At 41.7% G+C, this 11061-nt stretch overlaps 1 protein-coding gene across 1 annotated transcript; it reads left to right on the top strand.

The window, feature by feature from the left end:
* The first annotated feature begins 567 nt into the window (after window positions 1-567).
* LOC310868094 (phospholipid scramblase 2) lies at window positions 568-10848 on the top strand. The gene is made up of 8 exons (XM_083778357.1): window positions 568-647; window positions 2089-2176; window positions 3333-3375; window positions 4163-4346; window positions 4474-4510; window positions 5119-5280; window positions 7043-7204; window positions 9695-10848. The coding sequence occupies exons 2-8, from the start codon at window positions 2105-2107 to the stop codon at window positions 9722-9724; spliced, it is 690 nt and encodes a 229-aa protein (XP_083634483.1). The 5' UTR covers window positions 568-647; window positions 2089-2104; the 3' UTR covers window positions 9725-10848.
* The last annotated feature ends 213 nt before the right edge of the window (window positions 10849-11061 follow it).

Here is an 11061-nt window from a genome sequence, read left to right on the forward strand (position 1 = left end):
ATAAATATTTCAATCAATCAATCAGTCAATGCCCAAATATGGAGTCTATAATATGCAGACATCAAAATGATGCCAGAACAGGCCAGCTCCATATATGGACACTGGACATGGGCCCTGTCCAGAGCCCGGGCAGAGGCTTTTTTGGGGCGGTTCTGGACAACCGTGGGTCTGACCGACCCGACACCGGGCACTGGACGCCCTGTGGTGGAGCACGTGTGTCGAATTTGAAGTCGGTGGGGCGAATGGTTCTTGAGTTACGTGCATGGATTATAGACGTGCAGACATACACACGCACGCACGCACGCACGCACGCACACACACACACACACACACACACACACACACACACACACACACACACACACACACACACACACACACACACACACACACACACACACACACACACAAAGTTGAACAGGACTTTAGTATGTTTATCAGCAAATAGAATGTATTCAGTCATCTCTGAGAACTTTCAATTTTCAATATTCTATTCTATATCAGTTCTATCCGGTCTTGTTATTGGCTTATAGAAAGAGGAAACGCAGAGACGGCGACCAATGAGATCATAGTTCTATTCCAGAGCACTTTGACTAGGAGTGGGCCGTTATTTTTTTTTATGTCCAACGCGGCAACGCCAAATCGCGGTGAGTATCTCTCGTTTTGACGGAACATTGTTGTGTGGAAGAATCGAATCTAACTGTGTATGTAATACTTAAATGCGGAGTCACTCGAGTCGTGTGATAGGCTAGCAGGTAGTAGCAGCCCGTCGGTGGCACGGGCAAGAGATGGTCGCCTCCTTTGCTTTGCACAGTCAGTGTGGCCAGTATGTTGTTGTTGTTGTACTTGGCCAGTGTTCCAACCAAAACCCTTTAAATGTATTCCTGTTTTGAACCAAATAGTGGGAAACAACGTCACAGCAAAACGGCAATATAGTCACTGAAAAGAATCGTTCTACAGAATTACGATGAGATCAGATGACAAATGTTTTGACGCGCATTACAAACGAGCTAGTCTCGCGTAGCCAGACAACTATTCCACTATGAGCCGAGTAAGGATGCTCCCATTTCCGTTCACGAAAATATATTTTAAAATATCTTTACATTTTCTTTTTGTATTTTCTTTTCTGCTAAGCAACAAGCTATATATGCGTAGATTATTTCTAAATATAAAGCTACCTCCACATTGCGCCGATGGACAGTTTGAAAGAGTCTTTAGGATACATTTGCGAGACTGTAAAGACGAAACGGGAGTGGGGATGAGGCTCCACTTCCGCTTTATATTTTACTCATGATAGCTCTTCCATTGGTAATTTGGTCCAGACCAGTCCTTGGTCCAGACCATAGATAATAAAGCCTTTTATGTCTATCATGGTCCAGACTGTATAATGGAGCATTTGCAAATTGCGGAGGCAACAGTCTGGTAACGCGAGACTACATGTCTCAGTATGTGTGTCACATACTCAACTACGGTGAACTATGCTAAAATAAGAGGATTTTCTGTAGCGGACTAATCTCCCCTTCAATCCCATGCAAACTATAATAAGAACAGAATGTGGTCTTTAAAGGTTTTATGACATTCATTTTCATTTCCTTTTCTTTTTTCTTTTAGGTTTTATGACCTCAATTACACCCAAAAAACCTGAACTTTGAACATTCAGTGGATTTTCTGTGGTCTGAAGTTTTCTTTGGGGTTTGGAAGCCTTTTGAGCTACAATGAAAACAGGCAACACAGTGAAAACTGTGTTGGCAAATCCCATTGACATATATGGGATTTGCAGGGTCTTACATCACTTACTGCCGGCAAATCAGAGCACCTGTTTGAGCCAGAAAACCCCAGATCACAGAAAATCTACTGAATGTTAAAAGTTCATGTTTTTTGGGTGCAATTGAGATTAGAAAACCTAAAAAAAATAAGAACAATTCCAAAACCTTTTTTTAAATGTCACAATCCCTTTAAGTCTGCAGTATGTCAAGTATCCATTTGATCCGCTGTGATTTTGTTTACTGTATGAGTGAGTATGTTCCACAAAGCAGCACACGATGGCGCCATTTCTTGTTAAGTCATTTAAACGCATGTCGCCTTAAGGTCTTTCACAACTAAGATGGATATGTATGCTGTTGTGCCCAATCCTGGAATACCTGGTTGTCCACCTGGACTGGAATACCTGACTCAGGTAACTAATACTATATGGCTACTCTAACCTTTTAATTATGGTAATTCCACTTACAATAAAGTTTATGTGATCACCAGTTTGATCACATGATAGCATTATTATTATTGTTAGCCTATTATTGCGACTGCAGGTCGCATTTACAATGAAAGTGTACATTTCCCGTCAGTCACTCAATATCCCCATATATGGGAATGCCCATATATATGGTGCCCAGGTGTCGTGACATCAATTGACATCATCAGGGATGGAGATCCCTGATGTCATAGTAAATGTGACCTGCTGTCGCAATTAAGCCCATATGTGGAGATCCCTGATGTCATCAATGTTGGCCAGCAACTCTACATCTGACCTCAAACCCTTAGATCTCCATATATGGATATTTGTCAGAACCCGTTCTGACATTCCATATGTTGATCCTTCCCCATCCATCCTTCCTCTTCGATGTCTCCCTTTTGACTGATACCTGTCCATTCAAACTCTAGACGTGCCTGCCCCAAAGTTATTAGTGCAGCCGCACCCGGCAGCCGGCGAAAACTAGAGTTTTGACCAGGCTCCAAGAGAATGTCCCTGCTACCGCCCTTAGATCTCCATATATGGAGCTGACCTATTCTGACATTCCATATGTTGATCTGACCTCATCAAACCCTGTACACTCATGCTCCGTATACAGTATGGCCAGTACAGAATTAATTCCATGTTGATCTGACCCACCATGCCAAAGCACCAGCGGTCGCCCAGCAGTCTGCCGTCAACGAGGGGGATGTGTGCACGCTTCTCGCCCTTAGGCGTCTTACTGTTTATTATTATATGTCAAATCAAAATATATAGACAAGAAAACAAACATTGCGGGGTTGGTTGCTTGTGCCTCACCTCTATTTCTAAAGAACAAGATAAAGATAAGGCAATTCAGCAGTATACCTGAAATGAATAGTTATAAGCAACTGCTTTAATATCTCTGAATTCACACTGTTCCAAAATGTGCCTCTAAAAATTATCAACTGCCCAAAAATTCTGCACGCATGTCATTTTTGTATTTAAGGAGAATTCCGTATTAACCATTTTCTTACCTTAATCTGATGTTATATCATATATCAATATATGAGATTGGCTTCCTGAACAAGGGCTAAAACATGTATTGTATTAATTATCTAATTAGGTGGATCAACTGCTGGTCAAACAGAAGGTGGAGACCATTGAAGGTATGTAAACATTTGTGATTTTCAACCGAGGCTGCCATAAAGTGACCAGACCTGAATCGCCCAGAACATGTGGGCGAATGGGCGTGGCTAGCGATTTAGGTGCTGGAGTCAGGCTATAGCGTCCTTATTCTAGGGGTGAACATTCAGCGGAAATAGCTGAGCTCACACATGTCGTTTTTTTATTTATTGCCAAAGATAATTGGTATAGAGAGAGAACAAGTAGGTCAATGAAGTAGCCTAGGGTTTATTAAAGGACCACTATCTCTACTCGAGTCTGTCTCTCAGAGGTGGGCTGTGGAGTCTGGACCGTTCAAAAACATGATATTTTATTATTTATTAATATATTTTAATTTATTAATATATAATAACTCAGTGTGTCACTTCGTTCCTCACTGCGAGCTTGTACAGCTGCTATTTTTGAAAATATTTAAATTTTTTAAAATGCAATATTGTAGGAATCGGCCTCAGGTTTTAATGGGTTAATATATCAACGAATCGATTAACCACTTAAACCCAATTATATACTTTGTCACACAATGGTATTGTGCAAAGAAAATGTGAAATGTGTTGAACACCATGCGTCACGTTGTGAGCTTGTGGATCGGCAAACTTTCACTGTGTGAAGATCTTCACCTCTGATGACAAAACAATGATCAATTATTAATCCATTATTTTATTAAATTAACAAATCTTCTTTTAAACAATTGATTAAATAGATAAGGTCGACTAACTGTTGCATCCCTACGTTAATAGCATAATTTGCTTTGTCATGTGTTCATCCACACAGCCCTCATAGGTTTTGAGAGCAACAACAAATACGAGGTGCGTAACTCCGTTGGCCAGAATGTCTTCTACGCAGTGGAGGAGAACGACTGTTTGAGTCGACAGTGCTGCGGCCCGCTGCGCTCATTCAACATCCGCGTCCTGGACAACTTTGGACAGGAGGTCATCACTGTCACCCGGCCGCTCAAGTAGGGCTGCAAGCCTGCAACTATCCATTATTACTTACGAGCATCAGCATTATTAATGATTATCGGTTGCTATTTATAATCAATTAACTCAATTAGTTCGAATAACACTTGCTCCCCTACTCCTCAGGTGCATGGCCTGCTGTTTCCCTTGCTGCCTACAGGAGGTGAGTGAAGCCGCAACCAAAATCAAGCCCCGAACTGTGAAACTGCAGTCTGACCGTATATCTTTTTTGCTGTTTGGCTTGTGTGTGCTTTTGAGTTAATTGTTTTTAAAAAACAACAGGATCTCCTCATCCTCGAAAACAGTATATTTTATTTAGATAAGAGGCCATGAATACGTCCACGAAAGTTTATTTTCTCTATTTACTTCTAATTATTATTATGCTTATGTTTAAAAAAGTAGCAGATCTACAATCATCGCACTGCATGTCGAAACTGTTGATCTGCTACTTTCGATGCTTCAGTGTGACGATGTATATGATGGCGATAATTTATGAATTTACACAGCGAGTTAGAGATAGGGCCCTTAGGCTCCATTTGCAACCTGACAGCGTGTCCAATCCCGATGACCTTTGCTCCGTGTCACTCCCCGTCTCTCTCTCTCCCCATTTCCTGTCTACATACTGTGTAGTGTATACTATCAATAAATGCAGGGAAAACGGAGATAAGAGGTTTCTGCCAGACAGCAACAATTTCTCTGCAGCGACCCCACTGACAGTAGATCACGATTAGTAGCCTACTATAACTCCATCCTGTTGTTTTTGTCACTCAGCTGGAAGTGCAGGCCCCTCCCGGTAACACGGTGGGCTACGTGGTGCAACAGTGGCACCCCTTCTCGCCCAAATTCATTGTGGAGGACGAAAACAGGGAGCCAATTCTGAAGATCCACGGGCCCTTCTGTGGATGGAGCTGCCTGCCAGATGTTGACTTTGAGGTAAGGTTTATCCAAACACCAGAGCAACCCAATAAATTTGTGAAAGCAGAATTCAACGCGGGTAGCAGCGTGCCGGGTTGCCCCTCGGGCAGCTTTTCTTAAGATCCTCGTCCTGTTCGCCCTGTGCCGTGGAACAGGAAATGTGTTTCCAATCAGAGTGGGTCGTGGTGTGGACAAAAAAGCCGCCATGCAGGGGAAACTGCATGGTGGTACAGTGTGATCATTGTTCTGTGGTTGAGCTGGTTTTACTGGGATTGAGCTGTGATGGCGATGTGGGTCAGTGACACAGTACCTTCCTTGGACTTACCCATGCATGGTATTACCATGGAAAACTCTTGCCTTCTTGCACCTTTGAAGTCAGTACTGAGGGGGAAATGAAGCTAGCTAGCTACTGCATAGTGGCGGAAGAAGTACTCTGATTATTGTATTTATTTTTGGCTTAAGTAAAAGTAGCAATATCATTTTACTTGTACTTTAATTCTGTTACAAGTACCTATAGCTAAGCCCCTCCTATGGTCCAATCGGAGCTAAGCATAACATGGGTAGACAAACCTCTCCACCAATAGTTTTCCTATATGATAAAACATCGTTTTAAAAAAGAAATGCCACGCACATATTTTTCCAGTGCTTGTTGACGGATTTGTAAGATTTTGAAGGTCTGGTTCCAAAAATGAACCAGTATTTAATGTGTAAAATCCATGATATTTACATTGGAATGAATGAGCCCGGGTGGAAAGTGTCTAAGTCAGAGTGTCTAAGTGGGAGAGGGCGGGGCTTAGCTAAAGGGGCTCATTGGCATCAAAATATAGTCTCAAAGTAACTGTACTCATGGCCAGGTCAGTCATTTTATTCCCTCCTTTGACAATTGACCTTTTCACTAAAACCTTTTCACAAGCTCATAACAGTACTGTAGATCTAGCTCTGGTCCATAGCTCTAATGCGTTGCATTTAGAGCTATGTTACTCTCGACTTCCACCACTCTCATGAATGCAGACCAGCCTCTCGTCTTTAGCGTAAATAAAAAGAAAGTTTTTGCCACTCACCAAAACAAAGGCGGGTTGTGGCATTAGAAAGCCTACTTTCCTTAGTGGGAGCACTCAGAGACCCCCACCGGGCCACCACACGTATAAGCGGTACTTTCTGGCCAAAAGGGGATTTTGTTTCCACCGGGAAAAAATACTTTTAGTTACTCCACTGCGCCTTCTACTGATTTATATACGTGTGTACCGTTTATACGTGTAGTGGGGGGCTCAGAGTGCTTCCACTCAAGTCAAGTAGGCTTTCTAATGACACAACCCGCCTTTGTTTTGGTGAGTAGCAAAAACTTTATTTTTATTTACGCTAAAGACGAGAGGCTGGTCTGCATTCATGTGAGCAGCGGAAGTCGAGAGTAACATAGCTCTAAATGCAACGCATTAGAGCTATGGACCAGAGCTACTGTAGATAGTTTATTTTTTGAAAGGTTTTGAAATGGTTGTAGTGGAGTAAAAAGTACAAGTAACACATTGAAAAATGGAAATACTCATGTAAAGTGTAAGTGTAAAGTACCTAAAACTAAATTACAGTATTTGAGTAAATGTTTATATTGCTTTCCACCACTGCTGCTGCATGTGTGGCAGTGTGCCAGAGACTCCATACATATGCTACTCTGAAGATGTCTTTATGAGTTGTAAAAACAATCCATAAAGACAGGGCCTGCAAATTGAACCCTGCTAACGCAACACATGTCACAATTTCTTCGCCTGTGCTTTTCTCCCTTTAGATTATGACCTTGGATGAGGTCACCAAGATTGGGAAAATCAGTAAACAGTGGACAGGACTTCTTCGCGAGGTATTCACAGATGCGGACAACTTTGGTATCCAGTTTCCTATGGATTTGGACGTGAAAATGAAGGCTACAATGCTCGGCGCTTGTTTTCTCATTGTAAGTGTTAAATTATGCTACACTACTAGACCAGTGGTTCCCAAAGCTCTAAGGACGGTGAGAACGGTGAGCGCCCGTTTACCTGGCACGGGAGGCCGTGGTCGGTTCGGGGCAGGGTCCCTTTGAGGCCGGGTCCCCCCACGGGGGACCAAAGCTAAATGGTTAGGGCACCCCCGGGCCTGGTCTATGTGTCGAAGTGTCCATGAGCAAGACACTTTAGTGCCAACTGCTCCACGTTCGGGCGCTGAAATACTGCTACTTGCCCACTGCTACTAATAGTTAGGTTGGGTTAAATGCAGAGGACAAATTTCACTTATGTGCAAATGTCCTGTAAATAAATACCCCAAAGGAGAGAGGAGTGGGGACTATATAAAACCAGTAAGACGCCCTAAAGGGCGAGGTCTTGCTGAACCAACAGAGCTTCTTAATACGGCACAGTTAAGAAGCAGAAGTTAAACTGTTAATCTGGTGTCCGTGAGGTCAGATGTAGAGTTGCTGGCCGGCTCCATATATGCAGATCAATCATTCTGTTGAACTGGTCGAGTCAACATTGTGATGTCAAAACAGGCCAGCTCCGAGGGCACGGTGGCACAGTTGGTAGTGCTGTCGCCTCACAGCTAGAAGGTCCTGGGTTCGATTCCCGCTCTTGGGGGCGCTCTTGGGGGCGCTGGCGGCGTGTTTCCTCCTCCGCGTCATCAGTGCCCATACACGAAGGCAGGGTTGGCGAAAGGGCCTTTCTGTGTGGAGTTTGCATGTTCTCCCCGTGTCCCCTAGGGTAGGTACCCTCACAAAAAATATGCAGTAATCCTGGTCACTAAACTGCCTCCCCCATGCCAGCCGGGGCGCCTGATATAGGGGAAAGGAACTGGTTGGAATAACGTGTTCCTTCCACGCGCTACGTCCAACCAGGGAAACTCCCCCCTGTCAGGTGTAAAGGAGCAACTTGGACACTCAGGCATGAAGGGAGCATGAGTCCGTTGCTCTCCCCTTGTCCCCCATATATGGGGACTAGGTTGGTGGAGGGTGTGTAGAGCCCAGGATCACATTAGATGATTGACACAGGGGTGAAAAATGGGTTACAAAATCGTGGGATTAAAAATATATATATAAAAAAAAGAACAGGTCAGCTCCATGGCCTCCATATTATGGAGATCTAGGGATTTGATGAGGTCAGATCAACATATGGAATGAATTCTGTATTGGCCATATATGGAACATGTCACAAGGTGTGACTGACAGACAGGTTTTGCAGGTTTTCATAGTAAACTGCAACCTATGGTCGCAATAAATTCTTGGAAGTTAAAGATCAACTTCAGCCAAAGAGAAAAATGCATTAGAAAGTCCACTGTTTGGTCGTTATGTCACTATAGGACATTGAGTGCTACTTTAGGTTGTTGCTGACTGCCATTGACCATACACACACACATGATGGTTAACCAAATCTATACATATAGGCATGTAGGGGCGGCGGTGGCTCAGGGGTAGAGTGGCTGGATGGTAACCGCAAGGTTGCCAGCTCAAACCCGGGCTCCCCCAGAGTTAGTGTCGAAGTGTCCTTGAGCAAGACACTGAACCCCTAATTGCTCCTGATGTGCTGGTTGGGGCCTTGCATGGTTTTATGCCGCCATTGGTGTGTGTGAATGGGTGAATGTAATGCACAATCTATGTAAAGCGCCTTGGATAAAGGCGCTATTATATATGCACCATTTACCCCAGCCTTCCTGGGTGTGCTACTTTCTTCTTTTAGAAAATACCTTGGTACTACAGTTATACACACGCCTATTACACAATTGGGACCAACCTGCTGATCAATTAACTCTAGCACTGCTAAATGCAGAGAACACATTTCACATTATGTGCAAATGCACTGTGACAAAAATACCACAAAGGAGTGGGGACTCAATTGTTATTATTATATTATTGTTATTGTTGTTGAATATATAGTGATGGTATATGCAGACGGTAGCGTACAATATGTTACAATGCAATATGCCTCAGAATGAGACATATCACCCAGACATTTGTAATTGGCCTGTGTTTGGATAACAATAATTTCGTTATCACATGCTAATAACCGTTATTTATTCAACAAAGATTAGATAATAGCATTTGACACTAAACAGTAGTGTACATGCTAAGCTGGTGTCCAAGGTCCATGTTCTCTGTATGAAGTAGTGTGGAATGTGCCCATAAAGTGTATAATATAATATAATATAGTCAGTTATTTTGCTGTGACGTATGTCCGTATGTCAAGCTATACCCGGTTTATTATGTTCAGGAGTTGATTAGCCCCCTTAATACATCCAACCCCCTCCATGTGTTTATATTTGTAAGGAATTTGGAATTGAAACATATGCCGTAGCATAGTCACATGTTAACTAGGTACAACTGATTGTAGATATGACTTTACATAATACTGTATGCACACACACATTGAACAACTTCAGTTTATGAATTAATCAAATGTTCTTTCTTTCTTTCTTTCTGCAGGATTTCATGTTCTTTGAGAGCAACAACTAGGATAATTTCTCTGTCTACAAACATTTCTGGAAGAGCAGTCCTGTCCACATAAGCCATAGTAATCAGCCCCAACTAACTACCCTAACTTTCAACTACTTAAACATTTCTGGTTTCGAGAAAGAAACAAACGTTTTTAAATGTGATGTTTTAAGCTATGAACAATGGCATATTGAAGGTTAGGTCTAGTCTTATTTGCTCAGGGTGGATGTTGGGAGTGCATTGTTGTCTATAAATATATGTCTGGCCAGGGCTATATGAGGTTACAGTCAGGTGGTTTCTGAGACTGTATGTGAGAAAGTCTTCATGTATGTTTACAATGTGGTCCCGGAGCCTATATCCAGGAATAAAGCCCTCAGAGCTAAAATTGGTTGCAATGAAGGCTCCTGCCCATTTACCACATAATGAATGAAAAAATGTCTATCTACATACACATGCTTTGAAAGGGAAAGGGTTTTTCTCGTGCTATGCTTGAATAAGTGGTCAACCAAATACTCATTGCAAGCTTTGTTCATGATTATAACTTTAGATAATTTATATATATATATATGTGCATATATCTTTCTTTATATAATTTATATAAATATATCCATCATGTAGTAAGCCTATATTTTGTCAAAGCTGAAAGAGTTGTTTAATATGTTGTTTTTTCATCCTTGATGTTTGGTACATTATTGATATATTTGTTCATTTGTTAATATAGTAATGTTACAAACAGAGTTTTCCACATGCAGGTATGTGTACTATTAAGTTATATTTCTTCATGGCATATTTCATTGTTTTTTGTTTTTTTACTTTGCAGACATTGTCCACTAGAGGGTGTAATGGTTTAAGGAAAGATCCAACTCGGTATTACTGCACTAGAATGAGCAAAGCTAAAGCTTTCACTAACACTTCATTTGAGCAACAACTAATACAGATGTTTAGTGTCCAATGCTATTGTGCTTTTACTGCTTTTAGTTGCGACTCAGGATCAAATGCATGTATGCTATACCGTAATATCACTATTTACACAATGTATTACACACCTCTTATGAATGTAAACTGGAAGACGAATATTTTTTATGTGAATTGTAATATTATTACTAACACTGTTTTTGTTTACATTAAAAATATATATACTTTCATGTAAATATATACTTTCTGTAAATTATATTCTTTCCAGGTTGAGGGTTCATCCCTGAAATGCACCTTTTGTTTTTCTTTCTCTTGTGATTTCCAAAAGTGGTGCTGTCAACGTGGTGATGTCGTCATCCAATAATTTCCTGAATTTGGTCAAATCCAGTGCAAGGCAACATAATGCCATAGTTTAGGTATTTACCTGAGGCCGATTCTACAAA

Source organism: Protomyctophum parallelum (assembly GCF_964188405.1).
Source record: "Protomyctophum parallelum genome assembly, chromosome: 12".
In the NCBI taxonomy this organism is placed as follows: Eukaryota; Metazoa; Chordata; class Actinopteri; order Myctophiformes; family Myctophidae; genus Protomyctophum; species Protomyctophum parallelum.

Excerpts from the sequence above, each read along its gene's own strand:
- LOC310868094 (XM_083778357.1), top strand. The coding sequence starts at position 2,105 with ATGGATATGTATGCTGTTGTGCCCAATCCTGGAATACCTGGTTGTCCA. Across the intron at positions 3,376-4,162 it reads GAAGGTGGAGACCATTGAAG|CCCTCATAGGTTTTGAGAGC; the intron begins GTATGTAAACAT and ends TCATCCACACAG. Across the intron at positions 7,205-9,694 it reads TCGGCGCTTGTTTTCTCATT|GATTTCATGTTCTTTGAGAG; the intron begins GTAAGTGTTAAA and ends TTCTTTCTGCAG.